The sequence below is a fragment of the Symphalangus syndactylus genome, chromosome 10, assembly GCF_028878055.3.
Source record: "Symphalangus syndactylus isolate Jambi chromosome 10, NHGRI_mSymSyn1-v2.1_pri, whole genome shotgun sequence".
Taxonomy (NCBI): domain Eukaryota; kingdom Metazoa; phylum Chordata; class Mammalia; order Primates; family Hylobatidae; genus Symphalangus; species Symphalangus syndactylus.
In genome coordinates, this window is record NC_072432.2 from 110,779,424 (window position 1) to 110,805,994 (window position 26,571).

Genomic DNA, 26,571 nt, shown 5'->3' on the forward strand with positions numbered 1-26,571 from the left:
TATTAGAAAATGGCATATCCTAGTACTCTCTGTCACATTCCCACTACAGATATTATTTCAATAACATAGTGATAGTTAATTCTACAACGGTGGTCAACAAACTAAAGCCCATTGGACAAACTGGCTATAGCCTCTTGCTTAAGTAAATAATGTTTTCTTGGAACACATCTACACCAATCTGTTTATTTATTGTCTCAGGTTCCTTTCTTGCTAAAGTGGTATGACCTAAAATTTTACTAACTGGCCATATAAGAAAAAGTTTGTTGACCGCTATTCTAGAGAATAATGTAATATAAAAACTGACCTCAGATTGACATTTGACAGGTATACTAAGATTTCTCTATCCTGTCCATTGTAAGTAACCAAGCTATCAAAATACAGAAAAATAACACTGTTTCTGTAAAAATATAATGAGTTAACATAAACAAATTTCCAATCCAAAATTAAGGATTGGTCATTTTTTGAAAAGCACTTTGCTCACTAATTAACAAGAGAATTCTTACAAGAATTGTTAAATGAAAAATTAGATGTTAGAAGGTCATGGGTTACAAAGACCACTCATGCAAGAGATTAAATTACAGAAGGATTTGGCCTATTCTAGGAGTGAGACTGAGAACTATAAACCAAAAAGGTTTGAGCTACATTAATTGAGAGATGTAAGCAGAGAACCTAACACATCTATTTCTAATAATTTGTAATTTCAAGAATCACTAGTTTTGAGTATTCAATGTATTTCAAATAAATTAAGCATGTGTTTATATTAAACTAGCATGAGGAATAAAGGGAAAAGTTATGGTACCATCTGAAAAAGTAAAAGTCAATGGAAGAAGAATCCTGGGATCTTGGATTCTTTTTAATTAATAGATTTTATTATTTTTAAAAGCAATTTTGAGCTTACAGAAAAACTGAACAAAAGTAAAGAGAGTTCATACCTACCCTACCACACAAACACAGTTTCCACTATTAACATCTTCCATTAGTATGGTGCATCTGTTACATGAGTGTGCCAATGGTAATAAATTATTATTAAACTCCATAGTTTTACATTAAGCTTCACTCTTGTGCTATACATTTTATAGGTTTTGACAACTTATAATGACATGTGCCCACATTACAGTACCATACAGAATAGTTTCACTGCCCTAAAGATCTTTTGTGCTCCACCTATTCATTCTTTCCTGTTCCCTGGGACCCTTGGCAACCACTGATGTTTTTACTGTCTCCTTAGTTTTTCCTTTTCCACAATGTCATATAGTTGGAATAACGTATGTAGTCCTTCCAGATTAGCATCTTTTACTTAGCAGTATGTGCTTTTAAGGTTCCTCCATGTCTTTCTGTGGTTTGATAACTTATTCTTTTTATCACTGAATAACTGCATTGCATACATGTACCAGAGTTTCTTAATCCATTATCTGTTGAAGGATATCTTGGCTGCTTCCAAGTTTTGGCAATTATAAATAAAGCTGCTATAAACATTTGTGTGCAGATCTCTGTATAGACGTAAGTTTTCAACACACTTGGGTAAATACCAAGGAGCAAAACTGCTGGGTCATATGGTAAGAGTATGTACAATTTTGTAAGAAACTGTTAAAAGGTCTTCCAAAGTGGTTGTAACATTTTGCATTCCCACCAGCAATAAATAAGAGTTTCTGTTGCTCCACATTCTTATTTGCATTTTATGCTGTCATTGTTTAGGATCTTAACTCTGCAAATATGTATATAGTGGTATCTTCGTGTTATTTTAATTTGCAAATCCCTGATAACATATGATGTTGAGTATCTTTACCTATGCTTCTCCTGCCATATGTATATCCAGTCTGTGGCCTCTTAGGAACCAGGCCACACAAAAGGAAGTGAGTGGTGGGCGAGCATGCATTACCACCCGAGCTCTGCCTTCCGTCAGATCTGATGTGGCATTAGATTCTCATAGAAGAACAAACTCTATTGTGAACTGCACATGCGAGGGATCTAGGATGCATGCTCTGTATGAAAATCTAATGCCTGATGATCCGATGTGGAACAGTTTCATCCCAAAACCATCCCCCACCCGACTCCGGTCCATGGAAAAATTGTCTTCCATAAAGCCAGTCCCTGGTGCCAAAAACACTGGGGACTACTCGGTTAAGCAATCAACAAATGAATCATTTTAAAATTAACCATAAAATTTAGAGACTGAGTGTAATGAGTATCAAATAAGGGTCAAACAAGAATGTTTGCTGTACCCAGTTCGAGCTTCCTGGCTGCCAAATCATGAGTGAACTCCCATTCACAATTGCTTCAAAGAGAATAAAATACCTAGGAATCCAACTTACAAGGGATGTGAAGGACCTCTTCAAGGAGAACTACAAACCACTGCTCAATGAAATAAAAGAGGATATAAACAAATGGAAGAATATTCCACGCTCATGGGTTGGAAGAATCAATATTGTGAAAATGGCCATACTGCCCAAGGTAATTTATAGATTCAATGCCATCCCCATCAAGCTACCAATGACTTTCTTCACAGAATTGGAAAAAACTACTTTAAAGTTCATATGGAACCAAAAAAGAGCCCACATCGCCAAGTCAATCCTAAGCCAAAAGAACAAAGCTCGAGGCATCATGCTACCTGACTTCAAACTATACTACAAGGCTACAGTAAACAAAACAGCATGGTACTGGTACCACAACAGAGACATAGATCAATGGAACAGAACGGAGCCCTCAGAAATGATGCCGCATATCTACAACTATCTGATCTTTGACAAACCTGACAAAAACAAGAAATAGGTAAAGGATTCCCTATTTAATAAATGGTGCTGGGAAAACTGGCTAGCCATATGTAGAAAGCTGAAACTGGATCCCTTCCTTACACCTTATACAAAAATTAATTCAAGATGGATTAAAGACTTACATGTTAGACCTAAAACCATTAAAATCCTACAAGAAAACCTAGGCAATACCATTCAGGACATAGGCGTGGGCAAGGACTTCATGTCTAAAACACCAAAAGCAATGGCAACAAAAGCCAAAATTGACAAATGGGATCTAATTAAACTAAAGAGCTTCTGCACAGCAAAAGAAACTACCATCAGAGTGAACAGGCAACCTACAGAATGGGAGAACATTTTTGCAACCTACTCATCTGACAAAGGGCTAATATCCAGAATCTACAATGAACTCAAACAAATTTACAAGAAAAAAACAAACAACCCCATCAAAAAGTGGCCGAAGGACATGAACAGACACTTCTCAAAAGAAGACATTTATGCAGCCAAAAAACACATGAACAAATGCTCATCATCACTGGCCATCAGAGAAATGCAAATCAAAACCACAGTGAGATATCTCACACCAGTTAGAATGGCCATCATTAAAAAGTCAGGAAACTACAGGTGCTGGAGACAATGTGGAGAAATAGGAACACTTTTACACTGTTGGTGGGACTGTAAACTAGTTCAACCATTGTGGAAGTCACTGTGGCGATTCCTCAGGGATCTAGAACTAGAAATACCATTTGACCCAGCCATCCCATTACTGGGTATATACCCAAAGGACTATAAATCATGCTGCTATAAAGACACATGCACACGTATGCTTATTGCGGCACTATTCACAATAGCAAAGACTTGGAACCAACCCAAATGTCCAACAACGATAGACTGGATTAAGAAAATGTGGCACATATACACCATGGAACACTATGCAGCCATAAAAAATGATGAGTTCATGTCCTTTGTAGGGACATGGATGAAACTGGAAAACATCATTCTCAGTAAACTATCGCAAGGACAAAAAACCAAACACCGCATGTTCTCACTCATAGGTGGGAACTGAACAATGAGAACTCATGGACACAGGAAGGGGAACATCACACTCTGGGGACTGTTGTGGGGTTGGGGGAGGGGGGAGGGACAGCATTAGGAGATATATCTAATACTAAATGACGAGTTAATGGGTGCAGCAAAACAACATGGCACATGGATACATATGTAACAAACCTGCACATTGTGCACATGTATCCTAAAACCTAAAGTATAATAAAAAATAAAAAAAAATGTTTGCTGTAGTATATGTAGCAACTAAGCAAGTAGTAGTTTGCCTATGTAAAAGTCACAATGCTGTTTTTAAAACTCCATGATTTTCTACTACTGCTAAGTAGATTGTTCCTCAGTAAATCACTCTATCCCTGACTCATCTCATCTATGAATAATCTGGTAGACTGACCTGAGAATTTAAAATAAACAATGCAATTCAGTGAGGGATTGTTGGCATAAACACTTAGAGGTGTTGAAGAACTAAATACACTTCTATGAACTTCTTTCTTTGAAATCTGTATATTCTTCAATTTTCTTGCATTTTTGTTTTGCTCTCACTACCCCCAAGCCTCCGCAAGTGTTTGTCATTCCCCTCCCTGTGTCCATGTGTTCTCATTGTTCAACTCCCACTGATAAGAACATCTGCTGTTTGGTTTTCTGTTCCTGTATTAGTTTGCTGAGGATAATGGCTCACCACAACCGCCGTGTCCGGGGTTCAAGTATGTTCCATCTATGTTACTGCAAAGGACATGATGGTGTTCCCTTTTTATGGCTACACAGTATTCCATGGTGAATATGTACCACATTTTCTTTATCAAGTCTATCACTAATGGGCATCTGGGTATATTCCACTTCTTTGCTATTGTGAATAGTACTGCAATGAACATATGTGTGCATGTATCTTTGTAACAGAATGATTTACATTCCTTGAGGTATATACCCACTAATGGGATTGCTGGATCAAATGGTATTTCTGCCTTTAGGTCTTTGAGGACACTGTCTTCCACAATGGTGGAATTTACGTTCCCACCAATAGTGTAAAACCATTCCTATTTCTCCACAGCCTCATCAGCATCTGTTGTTTCTTGGCTTCTTAATAATCACCATTCTTACTGGCATGAGATGGTATCTCACTGTGGTTTTGATTTGCATTTGTCTAATGATCAGTGATGTTGAGTTTTTTTCATATGCGTTTTTGGCCACATGTATGTCTTCTATTGAGAAGTGTCTGTTCATGTCCTTTCCCCACTGTTTAGTGGGGTTGTTTTTTTCTTGTAAATTTGTGTAAGTTCCTTATAGACTCCAGATTTTAGACCTTTGTCAGATGGAGATATTGCAAAAATTTTCTCCCATACTGTAGGCTGCGCTGATGATAGTTTCTTGTACTGTGCAGAAGCTCTTTATTTTAATTAGATCCGATTTGTCAATTTTTGCTTTTGTTGCAATTGTTTTTGGGGATTTCATCATAAAATCTTTGCCCATGCCTATGTTCTGAATGCTATTAGCTAGATTTTCTTCCAGAGTTTTCATAGTTTTAAGTCTTTTTTTTTTTTTTTTTTTTTTGAGATGGAGTCTCACTCTGTCACTCAGGCTGGAGGGCAGTGGTGCGATCTCGGCTCACTGCAAGCTCCGCCTCCCAGGTTCATGCCATTCTCCTGCCTCAGCCTCTCCGAGCAGCTGGGACTACAGGTGCCCGCCACCACACCTGGCTAATTTTTTGCATTTTTAGTAGAGACGGGGTTTTACCGTGGTCTCGATCTCCTGACCTCGTGATCCGCCCGCCTCGGCCTCCCAAAGTGCTGGGATTACAAGCGTGAGCCACCGCACCCGGACCATAGTTTAAGTCTTTAATCCACCTTGAGTTAATTTTTGTATAAGGTGTGAGGAAGGGGTCTAGTTTCAATTTTCTGCAAATGGCTAGCCAGTTCTCCCAGCACCATTTATTAAATAGGGAATCCTTTCCCCTTGCTTGTTTTTTTCAAAAATAACGTTTGTAGTTGTGCAGTCTGATATCTGAGTTCTCTATTCTGTTCCATTGGTCTATGTATCTGGTTATGTACCAGTACCATGCTGTTTTGGTTACTGTAGCTTTGTAGTATAGTTTGAAGTCAGGTAGTGTGATGCCTCTAGCATTGTTCTTTTTGCTTAGGATTGTCTTGGATATTTGGGCTTTTTGGTTCCAAATGAATTTTAAAAGTTTTTTGTAATATTGTGAAGAATGTCAATGGTAATTTAATGGTAATAACATTAGATCTATAAATTACTTTCAGCAGTATGGCCATTTTCACAGTATTGTTTCTTCCTATCCATGAGCATAAAATGTTTTTCCATTTATTTGTGTCCTCTCTGATTTCCTTGAGCAGTGGTTTGTAGTTCTCCTTGAAGAGGTCCTTCACTTCCCTTGTTAGTTTTATTACTAGATATTTTATTATCTTGTTAGCAATTGTGAATGGGAGTTCATTCATGATTTGGCTCTCTGCTTGTCAGCTGTTAGTATATAAAAATGTTTGTAATTTTTGCACACTGGTTTTGTACCCTGAGACTTTGCTGAAGTCAGTTATCAGCTTGAAAAGCTTTTGGGCTGAGATGATGGGGTTTTTTAGATATAGGATCATGTATCTCTGCATACAAAGACAGTCTGACTTCCTCTCTTCCTATTTGAATATGCATTATTTCTTTCTGTTGCCTGACTGCTCTGGCCAGAACTTTCAATACTACATTAAATAGGAGTGGTGAGAGAGGGGGTTCTTATGTTGTGCCGGTTTTCAAAGGGAATGTTTCCAGCTTTTGCCCATTCAGTATGATATTGGCAGTGGGTGTGTCATAAATGGCTCTTATTATTTTGAAGTATGTTCCTTCAATGTCTAGTTTATTGAGAGTTTTTAACATGAAGGGATGTTCAATTTTATTGAAGGCCTTTTCTGCATCTATTGAGATAATCATGTGGTTTTGTCTTTAGTTCTGTTTATGTGATGGATTACATTTATTGACTTGCATATGCTGAACCAGCCTTGCATCCCGGGGATGACTTGATAATGGTGGACAAACTTTTTGATGTGCTGGCAGTTTGCCAGTATTTTACTGAAGATTTCTGCATTGATGTTCATCAGGGATGTTGCCTTAAGTTTACTGTTTTTGTTGTATCTCTGCCAGGTTTCAGTATCAGGATGATGTTGGCTTCATAAAATGAGTTAGGGAGCAGTCCCTCCTTTTCAACTGTTTGGATTAGTTTCAGAAGAAATGGTACCAGCTTCTTTCTGCACCTCTGATAGAATTTGGCTGGAAATCCACCTAGTCATGGGCTTTTTTTGATTGGAAGCCTATTTACTACTGCCTCAATTGCTGAACTCATTATGGGTTTATTAAGGGATTCCACTTCTTCCTGGTTCAGTCATGGGAGGGTGTATGTGTACAGGAATTTCTCCATTTCTTCTAGATTTTCTGGTTTATTTGCATAGAGTTGTTCATAGTATTCTCTGATGGTTGTATTTCTGTCGGGTCAGTAGTCATATACCCTTTATCATTTTTTATTGTCTCTGTTTGATTCTTCTCTGTTTTCTTCTCTATTAGTCTAGCTGGCAGTCTATCTATTTTATTAATTTTTTCAAAAAACCAGCTCCTGGATTCACTGATTTTTTTTGAAGGGTTTTTCGTGTCTCTATCTCCTTCAGTCCCACTCTGATCTTGGTTATTTCTTGGATTCTGGTAGCTTTGGGTTTGTCTGCTATTGGTTCTCTAGTTCTTTTAGTTGCGATGTTAGGATGTTGATCTAAGATCTCCCTAGCTTTTTGTTAAGGGCATTAGTGCTATACATTTCCAACTATTTTTTTGGAGACAGAGTCTCCTCTGTCACCCAGGCTGGAGTGCAGTGGCACAACCTTGGCTCACTGCAACCTCCATGTCCAGGATTCAAGTGAATCTCCTGCCTCAGCCTAGTGAGCACCTGGGACTACAGGCATGTGCCACCAGGTCTGGTTAATTTTTGTCTTTTTTAGTAGAGACAGGGTTTTACCATTTTGGCCAGGCTGGTCTTGATCTCCTGACGTCAAGTGATCTGCCCACTTCGGCCTCCCAAAGTGCTTGGATTACAAGCATGAGCCACCATACTCGGCCATAAATTTCCATCTTAACACTGCTTCGGCTGCATCCCAAAGATTCTGGTACATTGTCTCTTTTCTCATTAGTTTCAAAGAACTTCTTGATTTCTGAATTGCATTATTTACTCAAGAATCATTCAGAAGCACCGATGGGTCTTGACTCTTTATTCAGCTTGCCATTTTGTGTCTTTTAATTGGGCATTTAGCCCATTTACATTTAAGGTTAATACTGTTATGTGTGAATTTGATCCTGTCATCATGATGCTTGCCGGTTATTTTGCAGACTTGATGTATTTGCTTCATAGTGTCATTGGTCTGTGTGCTTCAGTGTGTTTTTGTAGTAGTTTTTCCTTTCCATATTTAGTGCTTCCTTCAGGAGATCTTGCAAGGCAAGCCTAGTGGTGATGAATTCCCTCAGTATTTGCTTGTCCGAAAAGGATTTAATTTCTCCTTTGCTTATGAAGCTTAGTTTGGCCAGATGTGAAATTGTGGGTTGGAAATTCTTTTTTTTTTTAAGAATGTTGAATATTGGCCTCCAATCTCTTCCGGCTTATAGGATTTCCACTGAGAAATCCTCTCTTAGTCTGATGGGTTTCCCTTTGTAGGCGACCTGGCCTTTCTCTCTGGCTGCCCTTAACACTTTTTCCTTCATTTTGACCTTGGAGAATCTGATGATTATGTCTTGGGGTTGATCTTCTCATGAAATATCTTCTATTTCCTGAATTTGAATGTTGGCGTGTCTTGCTAGGTTGGGGAAGTTCTCCTGGATGATATCCTGAAGTATGTTTACCAACTAGGTACCATTCTCTCCATCTCTTTCAGGTACCCCAGTCAGTTGCAGATTTAGTCTTTTTACATAATCCCATAGTTCTCAGAGGTTTTGTTCATTCCTTATCATTCTTTTTTCTCTAATCTTGTCTGCATGCCTTCTTTCAGCAAGCCAGTCTTCAAAGTCTGATATCCTTTCTTCCGCTTGGTGGATATGGCTACTGACACTTATGTATGCTTCCCAAAGTTCTCGTGCTGCATTTTTCAGCTCCATCAGGTCATTTATGTCCCTCTCTAAACTGGTTATTTTGGTTAACAACTCCTGTAATATTTTATCATAGTTCCTAGCTTCTTTGCATTGGGTTAGAACATACTCCTTTGACTCAGCAAAGTTCACTGTTACCCATCTTCTGAAGCCTATTTCTGTCAGTTCATCCATCTCAGCCTCAACCCAGTTCTGTGTCCTTGCTGCAGAGATGCTACAATCACTTGGAAAAGAGGCACTCTGACTTTTTGAGTTTTCAGCATTTTTGCACTTATTTTTTCTCATCTTTGTGGGTTTACCTACCTTCAATCTTTGAGGCTGTTGATCTTTGGATGAGGTTTTTTGTTGATGTTGTCGTTGATGCTTTCTGTTTGTTTTAACAGTCAGGCCCTTATTCCATAGTGGCTGCTACGGTTTGCTTGGGGTCCACTTGAGACCCTATTCGCCTGGGTCACCCCCCAACCTGGCACCTGTAGGCATCACCAGTGGAGACTGCAGAACAGCAAAGCTGGGCTGCTCCTTCCTCTGGAAGCTCCGTCCCAGAGGCACACTGACCTGATGCCAGCTGAAACATTCCTGTATACAGTGTCTGGTGACTCCCGTTGGAAGGTGTCACCCAGTCAGGAGGCACGGAATCAGGAACTTGCTTAAAGAAACACTCTGGCTGCCCCTTGGTGGAGTGGGTGCACTGTGCTGGGGGGAATCCTCCTCGTCTGGACTGCTCAGACTCCTTAGAGCCAGCAGGCAGGAAATACTAAGTCTGCTGATCTGCAGAGACCACAGCTGCCCCTCCCGCCAGGGGCTCCATCACAGGCAGATCAGAGTTCTGTCTGTAAGCCCCTGGCTGGAGTTGCTGAAATTCCCACAGGATGGCTCCACAGGGGAAGCAGTCTGGCCATGATCTACAGCTGCTGTGCTGTGCTGTGCTGTGAGGAATTCCTCCCGGTCCAAACCCAGTCTCCCTGGCACCATCAGGGGAAAACCGCTGACTGGAGCTGCAGTGATGGCAAGCTGCCCCTCCCCCAGGAACTCTTAGGCAGTCTTAGGCAGTCTCCAGCCTGCTGCCAGCTGGCTGCAACCCAAGCAGCCACCAAGAGTCTGCACAGCCCTGTGCTTGGGACCCAAGACTCTGGTGGCATGGGCTCATGAGGAGATACCCCGACCCCTGGGTTGCACAGATCCATGAAAAACACACGATTTCCCAGGCAGGGTAGTACAATTACTCACTGCCTCCCCTGGCTGGGGATGGGAGCTCCCCTTGCCCCGTGCGGCTCCCGGGTGGCCCCTTGCTCCACTATGCTTTTCCTCACTCTCCGTGGGTCATGCCAACCGCCTAGTCAGTCCCAGTGAGAGAACCTGGATACCTCAGTTGAAGATTCAGGATTTACCTGCCACTTTTGTTCTTCTCCATAGGAGCCACAGATGGAAGCTGCTTCTAATCAGCCATCTTGGCCCCACTCTGCAGCTTCCTGCATTTTATACTTAAATATTTATTGCCTAATTAAAATTCCTCCTGCTTCTTTTTTTATTTGTATTTTATGAACTTTTGTCATTAACCAAAGAACTAAAAAGGAAAAAAGATGAAAGTAACAGAAACTTAAATCAATCCAATTAGGCAAATAGATTATCAAGCTAATTTTTTAAATTAGAGTACTGAATTCTCTGGATTGCTTTTATCTCCTTTTCATATTAAGTTGCCACTTGATAACATGATAGCAAATCTTGCTTTTCTGTTTACAGAGAACAGCAGATCTTATTAATTATGACTTGGTTGACAGCTCATCACCTTCTGCTTACTCTACATATAAAGAAATAGAAATATAACAATTTATTCTTCCTTGGGTCTTCTGACCTCAACAGAGTGGGCCAGATAGAAGAAGTAACCACAGGAGTGGAGAAGCTTGCTCACCATCTCCTTCTGCAGAGCCTTTTCAAAGGCTATTAGTAAATTCTTAGGTCAGAAATACCTACATTAGAATATAAAACAAAAGCCCATTTGAGAATTATAACTTGTTGTTTCCCACCTTTTTGAAATTCTGCACCATTATGTTTCTCTCCATAAGGGTGATAAGTTAGGAATGACGTACTTTATGGTGTTCAGAAATTGAATTATTATTGCAGTATTACAACTAAGCTCTATTAAAAATTTCCAGGATGTATGTTCCCCTTCTTAACTACCATTAAAAGTTCTCAATACTATTCAGGCAATAGTGCTTACCTTTCCATGTACTGGTAAGTACCAAGAATGTTTTAGTTACATTCTTGCAAACTTTGCTTTCTGACTTTCTACTTTCTCCTCCATCACTTTACAGCTGACAGCACTACCACAAAATCCCTCAGTCCATTAAGCTTCCTTCTTTCTTTTTTAAGGAGCCGGGAATGCATTATTACATTTTTCTATGTGAAGTATGCTATTAAATAATAGCTTGTACACTAATTAAAGCAAATGTAATTGTGAGAACACATTGACATTGTTAAAGTAAATTACTCAATTTGTTAATAGTTTCATTCCAAGTGACCCTAATTGTATTAATTGTGATACCAGCAAATTAAATTGAAGAGCATTAAACACATTGTTCTAATATGTCCTAGAGGAACAAATTCTCCATTACATCAGCAAGGGAAAATAATGATTACATGCTCTGCACACAAATAAAGCTCGTACATGCACATACATACATGCATACATGCACACACACAAACACACACACACACACACAAATGGGTCAACAGAAAAGGTTTCAATAGGCTGTATATACTATTAGTATATACTGGTAGAATGGCATAAAATGGACCATATAGAAAGAACTGAGCTTTAGAGAAATAGAAAAATTTAGGGCATCCTGTTATCTCAGATTAAGCTGAAATTACTTCACCATTAAATTGTTAAAATGTTGAGAATGGGAAAACAAACCAACTGGTGTGGAGGACTGCAACGTGAAAAAAATGTTAAAAATACTACAACTCTCAGTAAATCAGGCATTACTTGTTAAATGCCTACCACCAAGTCAAAAGGAAATATATTTTAAAATAGCTATCATTCCTATCCTTGAGAAGAAACTTGGGAGTTCAACAGAGATAACAACACAGGCTATTACATAATTCTGAGTCTTTAGAATATAATCTGCACTCTTCAGCCTGGTTTACAAAAACCTTCTACCTGGCCCCTGCCTACTAGTCCCATCCTGTGTCATTCCCCTGTCACCCGTGGTAGCCCAGCCACAGTGATCTTCTTCAGTTCCCTATATATGACAAGCCTATTCATACAGTACTGCTTTTATGAGCTCTGTTTAGACAGATGCCTCTCTCTCTCTGTGTCACACACACACACCATCCTTGTATATCTGCATATCTGGCTCCTTCTTGTCATTAACATTTAGCCGAAATACCACCTTCTCAGAGAGATCTTCTCTGACAATCTAAAGTACTCACCTTGTCACTCACTGTAGTATCACCCTATTTTAATTCTTTGCATGGTATTTTTTCTCTGATTTTCTTATTTCTGTACTTACTTCTCAATTTGTTTGTCCATCTCATGCTAAAATATGAATTCCATAAGAGAAAGCAAGTGGTCTACTTGTTCAATATTTTATTCCCAGATACTGGATGATCAACACATATGTTTGTATAAATGAATGAACATCAGGTCTTTGGATGGCAGCCCTCACTCTGTATGATAAAATATATGTGCCTCTATGATTCAGTTATTATTACTGAATTTTCATAATCAGCATGTCAACATTTCTGATTAAAAATCAATCCCTTCAATAAAACAAATCTATTCACAAGTCTAATTAAGGATAAAAATTGATGTAGTGTTCTACGCTTGGCTAAAATCAGTCCTATTCCATTCAAATTTTCACTAAATACCAGTGCTAAGAAGTCAATTGTTATTAAAGTTTTTCTACATTTGGAAGAAGAAAGAATAGGAGAAGGAAAGTAGGAGAATTATTTAAGTACACATATTGCCATGATATAAAAGATTATTTGGCTCACACATTGCCTCATCTCTGACTTGAGTGAGTAAAGGTAAATTCTCATTATTTATTTGTAGATAAATCAAAGCTAGTTGAGATTTTTTTTCCTTGACTAAAATTAAAGATATTTTTAAGTTCAGGAAAAACAAAAATAGTCACTGTAATTTGTAGGAATACAAAAATTATCAAGTGGTAGAATATCAGATCTTTTCCAAGGAAGCAAGTAAATTATATTCTAAATACTGGAGATGTAAAAGAAAATGTCCACTTAAAATAAATAACTTTCATAATATAATTTTTATGATTTATGATTTTCTTAATTTCTTCCATTTAAAACACTCAAACTTTCCTAAAATGTAAAACCAGCTTGAAGATAGCATAATATTCCTGCCCTTGTGCTTTCCTATATACTTCATATGAGATTCCTTCTTAGGAAATTCAAGGAGCTACCCAAACTCCAGAATAAAATACTAGTATTGTATGAAAAAAAAAATGATTTCAAATTTCAAAACAACTATTTGATCAACAAGGAAGCCCTCATTCCAGCCAAAGTATACAGTAATGGTGAACTAATTTATTTTCAATTCTCATAGAATGCCAAGTTAAGAACAAAAAATATTTGAGCTTAAATTAATGACATATTGATAGGGCAAAGTGTATTATCGAAGCTTTTGGTGAGACATCTTTTAAGAACAGAACAATGTCAAAGATCATTGTGGAAACACCTAGGTGGAAACACTAAAAACTCAAAGACAGACAATTACTGAAGTAATAAAAATACCACAATAACACATCTCTTTTTACCAAAAATGAGACATACAATTTATAATCTGCTACAATACACTAAAGTAGATGTGAACATCTACAAATGTAATGTAGACTCTGCACATTAAATTGACTACTGTGCTTGCTATTCAAAAAGACTGTAGATTACTAAAAATTACTAAATTTAAAAAATTACATAATAATTTTTTAAACCTCCGAAAAAGAAACACACACAATGGGCCTAACTTAGATCTACAAGAAAAGTTATAAATATCTACATGTAATGTTAGTAAAATATTTTTTAAAAAAACTCAAGTACATGTAAGGAGAATTTTACCACAATATATCAGCTATATTAAAAAAATACTCCTGGCTGTTTTATTATATTGGTGACTGTTATATAGCAAAGTAAGGGGATAATTTTAAGACATGAACTTGAGATAAATAGGTCTTTGGGAACTTCTACTTTGGTTGGGGGGTGGCGGGGGAGGGCACTGATATAAAAGAGTGATTAAGGAAGTCCTTGAGTGATTTCCTATAGTAAAGTTTAATTTTTTTCTTGCATTCCTCTTATCCTCCCTTGGATATTCAAGTCTTCCCTCTAATTGAGTGATAGCAAAGAAAGCAAGCTTGTAATCTTAAAGACCAGTAGGTGCAGTAGATAGTTTTTTTAAATGGCTAATGCTATGAAAGGAGTTAACAGAAGCATTGGGGAGGTGGAGAATTATACTTGTAAGGGCCTAGTTATTCATTTCACTACGAAGCCATGAAGGAGAAATCTGTTTTAATGCATAAATCAATAAAATGGAGCTTTAACATGTGAGAAGCCAAGTGATAACTCTGATATACTTTCCTAAGCTATGCGGGCTGAAAGCTGGGTTATTTCATTATTTAAAAATTCTAGGTAGGGCATTGTGGCTCACACCTGTAATCTCAGCACTTTGGGAGGCCCACGTGGGCGGATCACTTGAGACCGGCCTGGGCAACATGGAGAGACCCCATCTCTACAAAAAAAATACAAAAATTTGCCGGGTGTGGTGACGCATTCCTATAGTCCCAGCTACTTGAAAGGGTGGGGTGGTAGGATCATCTAAACCCTGCCAGGTCAAGGCTGCAGTGAGCTACGATTGTACTACTGCCCGTGTGAAAAAGTGAAACTCTGTCTCCAAAAAAAAAAACAAAAACTAAACCCTTACTCTACTGTATTTTTTGGCCCCATTAATGAATCAACAAAAAGCAACCAACATAATTTTTTGATAAAAGCTCTGTTATAGACCATTTTACTTCAATGTTTGTTTCATATTTCAGGTTTTAAGATAATACTCTTAATCACCAGTGTCTCCTCCAGTTGTGCCAAGACCAATCAACCAAAACTACCACCACACAACCTCCCATGTCTTGGGGGTCCAGGAATACTAGAAAGGATGGTGGAGAATGTATCTTAAGATATGGATATCCTTTTGCAGACCAAATTGCCTAAAGGGGTAGTGGATAAGGGCTATTGCAAGGCTACTGCATCTCTGTCTGGTCAGCAGTGAGGTTTCATTGCTCCTAGGACACTGGTAAATGAATAATACCAAGGTATTTGTAAGGTAGTTCAATGACTGTTCACATAAATCCAACTCTAAAGTAACTGTAAAGTAGCCTATCTCCCCTCAAGCAAATAAAGAGAATTGCGACACCAATGGAAGATTTTGAATAAAACTGAAAAGCAGATCTGATTAATAAGATATGGACAACTCAATGAAAAAAAAATCAGAAGTAAGGCCAGAGGACTTTTTTTTTTTTTTTTTTCAAATTTTAAGGATCTAGATTTTACCAGCAGTGAGGTTCTCAACACAATGTAAGAACATAAATACAAAAAACACACGATCACCCAAATCTAACATTAAAGCGTAAGAATATTCTTCGCCATCTAAATGTTCATCATTGATATTTAATCACTACCTTTTTAATGTGAATTTGGAATCAGATTTTGAGTTCACTTCCTGTTCCTCCATCCACTCAAATGAGTTAGTGGTTTCTTGAAAATGACTTAACCCCCAATAGATAATCAATAGTCTTCCAATCACCAAATCATGTATTTCCTCCTTTTATACTCTTTAACCTACACAATGCTTGAAAAACTGCTCACTAAGAACCTTCTGGAAGCTCTCATATCTGTGGCTTCTATAATTTTGGCACTGTGACTTTCCCCTATTTTGATTATTCCTCCAGTAAGTACTATTAAAATACTTCCTGTATCCAAGTTCTAATCATGGGGTCTTTCTACAAATCAATCCTTAGTTCTCTCCTTCTTCTTTCCTTTGATTTCTTATTTGTCTCATACTTTGAATTGGCATTTCTGGAGGATGACTCACAGATCTCTAACTCATGGTCTTTCAAACTGAAGTCTCTCATATCCAACTTTTTTTTGAACAGCTTAATTTAGAGGAACTAGGCTTGGCATGTTCTTTGCTCTCGGATGTCACTTTGTCTTACTGTCATACCACTTGAAAAATCTGTTTTTAAAGAGACATTTTTAAAATCCATGCATTTTTTTATCCTTGTTACTGCATTCAAAAACTCCCAGGTCACTCCTATTTATTTAACAATCTGTCTTGAATAAAGCCACCATTTTCCTGGACAACCTTACACTCTAACATCTAAACTGCCATTTTCCTTGATATCTAGGGTGAATTTTTTATTAGTTACTTCAAACCAAGCCCTATCCAAATCATTATAGATCCAAATTATTACACAGAAATAATGGAGCACTGAGCTGCTTTATTGGCTACCACCACACAATGTTTCTCCAAATTAATGCATTTATCAAACACATAAGAATTACTGGTCTTGAACACCTGCTGTGGTTTAATTTCTACCAAAAGCACCAACTCTGATGTCTTGTCTTCTGAAGATTATTTAGTCAATAAAACCAATGGTGTTGAATAGGTGGTGGCGGGGGGAGGGGGGAGTCCACTTCAAATGTAAACATAAAAGTCAAATAAAGTAGGCTAACTCAAAAAAAAAAAAAAAGAATTTTTAAGAGATGTGATAAAAGACATGTTACTATTTTCTTTGGAATTTAGAATATATATTAGATAGGTACATTTAATATAAAACACACAACATTTTAGGTTATTAGGAATCACTGTGAAAAGTTTGCTGCCACCCTCACCATCCCTGTTAGTCTTAGACATCAAGCAAATTTTGGCCCTACTGCTCCCACATTCCCTGCAGGACTCCCATCACCACACTACTCTTCCTTCTCGCTTGACTCCATCCCTTCTAAAATTTTCTACCCTGCCTTCTGCAAACCACCTTCCGTCATAGCAAATATCCTTATATTCTCAATCCATCAATGAATTCTTCAACCATCAACTTCCTTGACTACTGTTTACCTGTTATACAGCCCTGACAAAAACCCTGGCTGTTCTTCTTTGTGGCTTAATCCTAGCTGCTGAAATCTGCTGGACATAATCACATACACTTATAAGCTGGAATCACCCATAAATATGATGTCCCATTTCAACTTGTCTCCAAGGTTATGTCTTATCAACCCACTTTAGCCTTTTTTACTCCCCAGAGATCTTCATATGCTTCGCCTTGTTATTCACTGTCAGCAATAACGTCACACTAACTTATCAAACAAGAGATTAAAACATCAGTGCTATCTCATTAAACTCTGCCATCAAACCCATGAACCTGTTGCATCTAAACACCTCCTTTTCTTTTTCCCTTCTATGATTACAACAGACAATAAGGTCCCTCTTCTTGTCTTTGCTCTACACTGCCTCTCCTCTATACTTCCAAGACCACAGAACTCTTCTTCCACTGATTTTTACTTTTCCTAATACTTTTGTACCTTTTCTCTTCTATTCCTCATGTCAGTTTAGTATAGAACACATAATTCATTTATATGAAATATACAGAGTGCTGGCGTATGGATTCTTGAGATTACAAAAAGCACTGTACTTATCACAACAATGACTTTGTCCACTGGACACTTCTATTTTCTTAACTTTAGTAATCTCTGGCAGTTTTGCTCACTCTCCTCTTGACATCTTAGCTTCTTTGGCATCACACTATCCTGGTTTTCCTTCTACTTCTCCAGCCTCTTTTTTTAAGTCTCCTCTGCAGGATACTCTTCTGCTGCAAGGCCTTTAAATGACTTTCCTTAGATATCGGTCCTAAGTCCTCTTCTTGGCCTACATGCTATTATGAGGTAATCATAATCATTGCCATTGTTTTTGCTACCATACTTAAGCTGACAAATCTTTATCTTCCAGCCCAATTCTGAGTTTCAGACCCATACATCAAAATCATCAGGGTGTCTTCATTTGAATGCCCTAAGGTACTTCTAACTCACATCTGAAACTGAACATCCAATGTCATGTCCTCTGCAGCCCTCTATCCCATCTGTACCACACAAAATTCTTTCTCTAGATTTCTCTGTCTCAATACTGGCATTATCACAGATCTAAGTAGTCAACTCAGAAAACTGTATGTCACTGCAAACTTCTCTCCCCTACCATTTCCCCGTATCTAGTCAAGTACTAGATCAAGTACTATCAATTCTACCTCCTAAATAACTCTCAAATGTTTCCACTTCTCTCTATTTCCATTGATACTTTCCAGTACAGGCCACTATCATCTCACCTAGAATATTTCGATGGCTTCCGAAATGATTGTTCAGCTTCTAGTCTTGCCCCCAACACTGTGGTTTATTCACCCTACTATAGCCAGAATAATCTTTGTAAAATGCAAATCTGGCCACAAGATTCTTTCACTGAAATACCCACTGTTCTTCATATAAGGGAGCTTCATCCTAGTCTTCAGTCTTATTTGTAGTCATTCTCCTTCTGAACTCTAATGTTTAGTCACACTGAAATTCTTTATGTTTAGCGGAGGGCAAGCTCATAGCACAAACTCTTTACAATCATCTGGCTAACAGCTACTCATCCTTCAGGTTGTGGCTTAGATAGACATCACACCTTCCTTGATCCACCATTACCACAGTTGGATTCTCTACCAATATACTCACTGTGCAACTGTTAATTCCTCTAGGAAAGCACTTACCATTCTCTGTCTTTATTGATCATTTATTTTTCTCTGCTGGGCACCCCCAAATCTGGCTACTAACCATAAACACCATGGTATCTTTTTCAATGTTTTATTTCCAGCACTTAGAACAATGCCTAGTACATGCAACGCACTCAAATATTTACTGAATGACAAAAAATAAACTTTAAAAGTGTTTTAAACTTAAGAAAAGCTGCTACTCCGATAGTTACTGGTTCTATCATATTTCATATAAAAAAGAAACAATATTTGCTATATACCACATTAGTAAGTTTAAGAAACCAGGTATCAAGAAAACTATCTACATAAAATGTTCACTAAGAATTATGTGCATTAAACATGTGTATTAAATGTAAGCATACTACATGTAGTCTATGCTCCCAAATTATGGCCACAAATTTCTTAGAAAAATAATAATTTATTTCCTTAGCTTTCCCTTTGCCAAGTGATTACTGCTGTGCATTAACTCAATAATTCTTAATTATCATAACTTGACATTTATTTGCCAGAAAACTCTCTGCCCATTTGGTTTTATGCAAATTCTGAGATGGGTCATATTGAAAAGAAAACATGGAATAAGTGAATTTTAGGAGAAACTTCAAAGGAAGAGAGGTCAAAGAGAACAGAGGATAAAACAGGAGAGTATATTAACTTTTGAAACCCTAAAAGGAGAAAAATTCAAGTGCTAGAATTATCAGGGACAATAAAACAGAGTTCATATATTACAACTTAAGAAAGAGAAAGACAGATGGAGGAAAGAGGCATTAAGCAAGTCTTAATTAACATAAGTGGAGGTACTCAAACTGATAAAACAACACAGTTTGCTCGTTCATCATTTACTGGGCAGTGCCCATGTGCCAGGTACTAGGTATACATACATTTCCAACACAATTCCTGCCCTCACAAAGCTCACATTTGAGACAAGGAGACAAAAAATAAACAAGGAAACAAATTAATAAAGGATTATATATTGTTGAGTGCTCTGAATGAATCAAAAATGTCAGAAAAATGGCATGTGTGAAGACCCAGAGTCTAGAACTGGCTTAGCATATCTGAGCAAGACCAGACAGACAAGAAGACAGCCATGCACATCACAGTCAACAGTCTGGATTTTATTGTTAATATAATGGGAAGTCACTAAAGAGTTGTAAGCCAGGGAAGAAAGTAAAAAGACGTTTTCATCTCTAAGATGACTCCAGCTAGTTAGCCCAGAGTAGGGTTTATAGTACTTCAGACACCATTTTTATACTTTAGCCAGATATCTAGATATCTTCAGCAGAACGAACCTATCTTTTAATCAAATTTAAATCCATCTCCACTATATGGAAAACAACACTAAAAATCATGATAGGACAGCATCATCTTATTATATCGACATCAGTCAACTATTTTAAATTACCAATTTCTTCATTAATAAAGCCAGGACATACCCTTCTAATTCTAAAACATGTCACTGTAATGGAAAGAAAGGACTACTTGGGAAAAAAACAAAATTATAGGAAGCAAAACGGAGTTGGCAGGATTCTGAAATCTTGGATTTTTTTTAAGTTGCCAAATATTTTATGAATGACAATAGAAAGAAAGCTTTGAAACAGAGAGTATATTAAAAGGCAAAGAAAGGTTAGGCAATTATTTAAATATATAAAAGCTATTAAGTAAGAAGGTGAATACTGTGACATACAAAATTTAAGCTAAAAACTAGTAATGTTTAACAAAATGCCATTCTCAAAAGAGACCTGATATGGTTTGGATTTATGTCCCTTCCAAATCTCATGTTGAAATGTGACTCCCAGTGTTGGAGAAAGGTCCTGGTGGGAGGTGAATTGATCAGGGGCTGATCCTTCATGAATGGTTTTGCACCATCCCCTTGGTGACAAGTGAGTTCTCAGTTCACCTGTGATCTAGTTGCTTAAGAGTCTGGGACATCCCCCCATCTCTCTTACTCCTGAGAAATACCTCCTCCCCGTTTGCCTTTTGCCATGATTGGAAGCTTCCTAACGCCCTCACCAGGAGCAGATACCTGTGTCATGCTTCCTGTGCAGCCTGCAGAACCATAAGCCAATTAAAGCAATTTTCCTTATAAATTGCAAGCCTCAGGTATTTCTTCACAGTGATGTAAAAACAGACTAACAAAGGATCCTCTACAGAAAAGTTTCTCTCATCACTGATGACATTCCAGTCTCTTATACGCTTGTGAAAATGAGTGATTCCAACAATACTATTTAATTAATAGGTTTGGTATACCTGAATTTTGATATTGTTATCTTAAATTAAAAATAAAGTGATTACTTCTTCATTTTATTGATCATTAAAGGTTAAGAACAAATAATCATAAATAGTCTAACAAATTTTTTGCTTTTTTGTTTTTAACTAAATTACTAGTAACTTGTCAGTTATTAAACTTTGATCATAGATCTTGGAATTTTATGTGGTAATTAATGTAAACTAAACTGAATAGGGCACACAGAAAATGTCATATTTTCTATGCTGTTCTCTATTTGAAAAAATAATTAAAGCAGTTAAAAGTTTAATTCACATGGAAAATATCTCCTAAGACTTTGCATATATATATCCGTATATATATATATATATCTAGATAGTTCTTTTTTCTTCACTCACCTACTTTTCTCAACCACCCATGAAAATAAGCCAATGATATGTAGTTTTTTCTCTCCATTCCTATTATCAGGCTGTTTTTTCTAATCTTTTCCAGAATTCTCAGAATCATTCAACAGTACTATTTCTTTATAAATTTTAAAATCCAGATTTGAGAAATTAAAGACTTATCTTGTTTACTAATAGAACCTATGACAAGAAATGTTTTTAAAAATTACACATGACTTCTACACAGGCAAACCACTGAAGTGCAGTGTTTAAATACTTAGAAAATGAGTCATCCAGTAGTAACAAATTCCCTAAAGGTTATGGCAGAAATGTGTAAAAAGCTTCAAAATACTTGAAGAAAGCCCAGGGAAGACATATATTAAAATAAGCAAACATAATAGAAAGGTGATGATTTTCTTCAAATAATATGACAACCTCATTAAAATGCAACACGTTTTCCTGTAAAAAGAAAATCAAAGAAGATGAAATAGATGCTTTATATAAAATATTTACCTATACAATGCACAAAGCCCACTATGGTTAGTAACCTTTATGGCTTTGAAGAACAAGATATTTACATATCTTTCTTTCTGCATGTGCGTGTGCGTATGTGTGTTTTGTATATATTTTTAACAGTTGACAGCTGTTTTAGAGCATACAGAGATGCCAAGCTGAATGAGGGTCTTGATTACTTCAAGATTAGCTATCTAAAGTTTCTATTCATTTTAAGTGTTGTTAGTTGGAAGAGTCATTAGTCACTTCCTTGTCTCATAGAACATCAGCATACATTTACATTGTTAATGAACATTTGGGGTAAATGAATTAATGGCACTTTTAAACATCAATTCAGTCCTAATAACTTAGTATGCCATAGAAATGTTAGGCTAGGATATAAACGAAAAGCCTTTTTAGTAAAGGTAACTACTCATTCCTGTAAACAATAAAGGATAAAATTAATTTAAAATGTTATTTTAACCAGGTTAAAAAAAAAACCCTCAGTATTTAATGAAATAGACCATATAAAAATATGCGCTTAAAAAACAAACAACAACCCCGTCTCTACTAAAAATACAAAAAAATTAGCCAGGCGAAGTGGCGGGCGCCTGTAGTCCCAGCTACTTGGGAGGCTGAGGCAGGAGAATGTCATGAACCCGGGAGGCACAGCTTGCAGTGAGCTGAGATTGTGCCACTACACTCCAGCCTGGGCTACAGAACAAGACTCCGTCTCAAAAACAAACAAACAAACAAACAACAACAACAGAAACTATGTCCTCAAATAACCATAGTAATCAGAAATAGTATGAAATATTTTGGTGAAACTATTTTATACACTTGTAACACAAAGACATTCACTTTTAAAACACCCACTTACAGAAGTATTTGCAAAATAATTTGATTTATTTAACTATGAATGCTTCTTATGAGTATTACATTTAAGAGAAAATATCACTAGAAAAGGTGTCATGCTTAGCACTGAAATATTAAAATACTGAAATTGAAATGAACATTATTAATTTTCATATTATCAAAATCTTAAACGTAAGTCTTGAGTTCTTATTTAAAAAAATATAAAAATTTAAAAATTACGTCACAAAAATAAGCTGGACAAATTATCTCCTATTTTTATTAAAAACAACAATGGCATTTTTATGTAGGAGGTATTAAAGATGCACAAAAAGCATAAACATTCTGCATAAAGTTTGTGTTCTAAAGAAATAGCCACTGTAGGTGGGAGTCAATTCTTTTTTTAAATTCTCAAAACATGAGTTAAAAGCAGACCTTGGCATCAATATAAACAGAAAAAATCATTTTGTTTGAAGAATGTAACACACATGATTTACTTTGACTAATTTTCCTTTTTATAACAGTTTGTCTGTATACTTTGACTAATTTATGTTTTAAAATAGATCTCACAATCTTGATACCTGCATTTCACAAGTGAAAAATTACAAGTAGTCACTGAGTCAATTAACTTTATCAAATATTTAGTGAACTGCTTAAAAACTAAGGATAAGGCTTCAAGAATTCTCACAAACTCAATTGCTTCTGTCTAAGAAACTATGTTATTACCATCATTAAGTAAATACTGAGAAAATAGTAGAGTTCTGATACATAAACATTTGATACATTTTTATAGAGTAGAACCTGAATACAGTCTACATTTTAACTGTCTACCATTTAATAATTTCAGTGTATAGATCTTTAAAAATAGAACACAAATTTCAATTACTTTAAAAAAAAAAAGAGGATGAATCAAGTCTTTTATCTTGGAACAATCTCAATCTGCTGAAAGGGGAAAAAAATCCCTGCAAAATCAATGCCAAAAATTTAAGATTCTTTAAAAGATGTTTGACCAAGGCCCTTTCGCATTTCAACATTCTTATGCTGAAGTCATTGTTCAGTTTATTATTTTCTTTGAAAGAACGACAGTGCGTTAAACATTTGGCTAATGCTTCTATGGATAACTGTGGCTTGTTGAAGTATTCATTAGTGTCAAGAGTGCTCTGTACATACCCAGAATAACATACTTAACACCGGCCTGCTCAGCTTCATCAAAATGTGTTCACATACATAAGGTGGACATAGCTAACTGAGGGCCCTCTGCTAGGTTTCCCAGTGCCCTACCTACAAATAGTATTCACATACAAAACTCACCTCCAGACTTGTTAGAGTAACTGGACAAGGGGTCAATGCCTACTTCTTGTTCTTCTGGCTGCAGAGGATGTCTAGTTTCAGATAAGGAATGATACATCGTGGGAACTGGACAGTGTCACCAAAAGTACCTGGAAGGTGAAAAAATACAGAGAAAAATGATAAATTCTTTTTCTGTTATGACTGGGAATAAATATAAGACTGAAATGATTACACGAGCATTACAGACATTAATAAGTTTTTCCCAGGCTCCAGGGAGTGTTACCTCACATTGGTAGGCTTATGCAAACAAGGGAAAAACTTGACAAAATTTCCATTTCAAAAATTTCTCAAAAATCTGAGCGTCATTTATAATCTTTATCTCAATTTTGAATCGTATTTATTTTCGATAAGCTAGATTCTAAATTAAAGACAATATTCTCACATTTATAGCATCCTTTTTACAGCCAAAATAATAAACATTCACAATAGAAACTTTCAAAATACAGAAAATACAGCAAATTAAAATTATTCATGATAGTATTAGCTAGAAATATCAGTGTTAACATTTCAGTGTATTACACATGTACTTCCTGTCTTTATTCTGGGCATTTAAAATACATATGGTTTTAATGTGATCCATAACATGCTAAACATACTGATTATGTAATCTATGAATACTTTAAATTCAGTATTTTCCTCCCCAGTTTAAAAAAAAAAAAACAATTGTGTGTCTATAATTTCTAATTATTCCTAACATTCTATTATATAGTCAGCACAATTTATGTAACCAATTCCTTATTTAGTAAACAACATGTTTTCAGTTGTTCAATACTACAAACAGTCTCAAAAATAAATATCTTTTAGCAGTATGTCTGTATCATATCCATGATTATTTCCTTAGGATAAATTCTTAAAGTACAATAGTTGGATTAAAATATATATTAAAAAATAAGATTTCAGCAAACTGTACTCTATAAAGGTTTGTAACTAACAGAACAATTCATTTCCCCATGATTCTCATTAACAATGGATGTTTCCTCTCAACCTGATAGTCAAATTTTGTATTGTATTTGCTTGATAACTACTGAAATACTGTTTCTCTGACATTTGTTTAGTGTCTTTTGTTAATGGAGTTAATTGTTATGACTGTCTTCATGATTTCTAAACATGCTTTAAGTATTAAGAGTATTAAACCTTGGTTATATGATACATATATTTTTCTCAAAGTGTATCTGTCTTTCAGTTGTATGACATTTTTGTAACACAGGTAACTTTTTACGTGCTCAAATATATCTGTATCTCCAGTATAATATCCACCTCTGGTGTCATACTTGCAAGATTTTATAAATAACTACCTACATTTCCTTTGGTCATTTTGAAAGTTTTCCCTCTCAATTCTCACTTATATACATTATTCCATATTGAACAAATTTTGTTTTAAATTATTTTCAACTTCCAACGTACACTATTTGTAAATTTTATATCTCCCTAAGATGCAAATTTATCTTCCCAAATCATAACTCTTTCAAAAAATAAACCAAGTTCACCGATTTTCATGCAAAATAATGTAAGTAACATAATCTTTTAAATTTCAGGAGCAGCAAGGACATAAGAAAAAGAGGAAATAATAAGAGAAAAAAGAAGTGGTAAAAGCAAGTCCAAACAAAATGAGCATCTAATTTTATAGGATACGGTCTTCACCCACGGAGGAAAAGCTCCAGAGGTGCTCATGAATGCATAAATTCTTGATGACCTTTTACCAAAACAAAATGCTCCTCTATCTTATTTACTTTCTCTCTAAAACCATCACCTAGTAAAATACTCATATACATGCTCTAATTTTTATCAGAAGTCTCCAAAACCCCCTACATCCACACAATCACAGTCAGATGTTAATAAAACCTATCCCCCTGGAATTGCGGCTAAAACAATATAAGCAGAGGATTAGGGAGAACAAAGAACTTTGGTAGCTAACATGCAGTAAGAATATCTAAAGCCATAAATCTTAAATCCATAAATCTAGACAGTTGTCAGTATTTGCTTATGTGTGCCAATCAATAAGCATATACTGAGCACTTGCTATATAGAAGAAACTCTGGAGAATATAATCTAGTAGAGGACAGCAAAATGTAGATGATCGGTTACAGTTTGATAAATTCTGTTGAACAAATAAATTCAGAACCAAGGTCCTCTACTATGGAGCAGTCACCAAATTCAAATGTCTAATGAGGTCAGGCAAAAAGTATTATTATTTTTAGTTAACATTTATGCACAATGAATATATGCCAAAAACTAGTCTAAATGTTTCATGTACACTCATTTCATCCTCCTTAAAACCCAACTGATTTATCTTTGTCAATTTTATTTTCATTTTACCACAGAGAAACTGAGGAACAGAGAGAGTAAGTAATTTGTCTAGAATCACACAAGGAGTAAGTATTAAAGCCAAAATTGAAGCCATCCTGTTTGGTTCTAGAGCTCACATTCTTTCTCCTACATTAATTTGGCTCTAAATAAGTCCGTGCGACAAAAAAGACCAGGTATAAAAAAGGGGGTATAAAAAGATACAGCCTATGAATAATTAGAACACCCTTTACTCT

The 26,571-nt window shown here is 36.3% G+C and overlaps 1 protein-coding gene across 36 annotated transcripts in view; it reads right to left on the minus strand.

Annotated features, from left to right (window-relative positions):
* Positions 1-26,571, minus strand: part of TBC1D5 (TBC1 domain family member 5) — a 598,207-nt gene that overhangs the window by 338,912 nt on the left and 232,724 nt on the right. For all 36 annotated transcript variants that reach the window (XM_063611375.1, XM_063611384.1, XM_055295545.2 and 33 more), the window contains one exon: positions 23,993-24,120. In XM_063611375.1, the coding sequence (XP_063467445.1) occupies positions 23,993-24,089 (97 nt within the window). In that variant the 5' untranslated portion in view covers positions 24,090-24,120. Of the gene's footprint in view, positions 1-23,992; positions 24,121-26,571 lie in introns of those variants that run through there.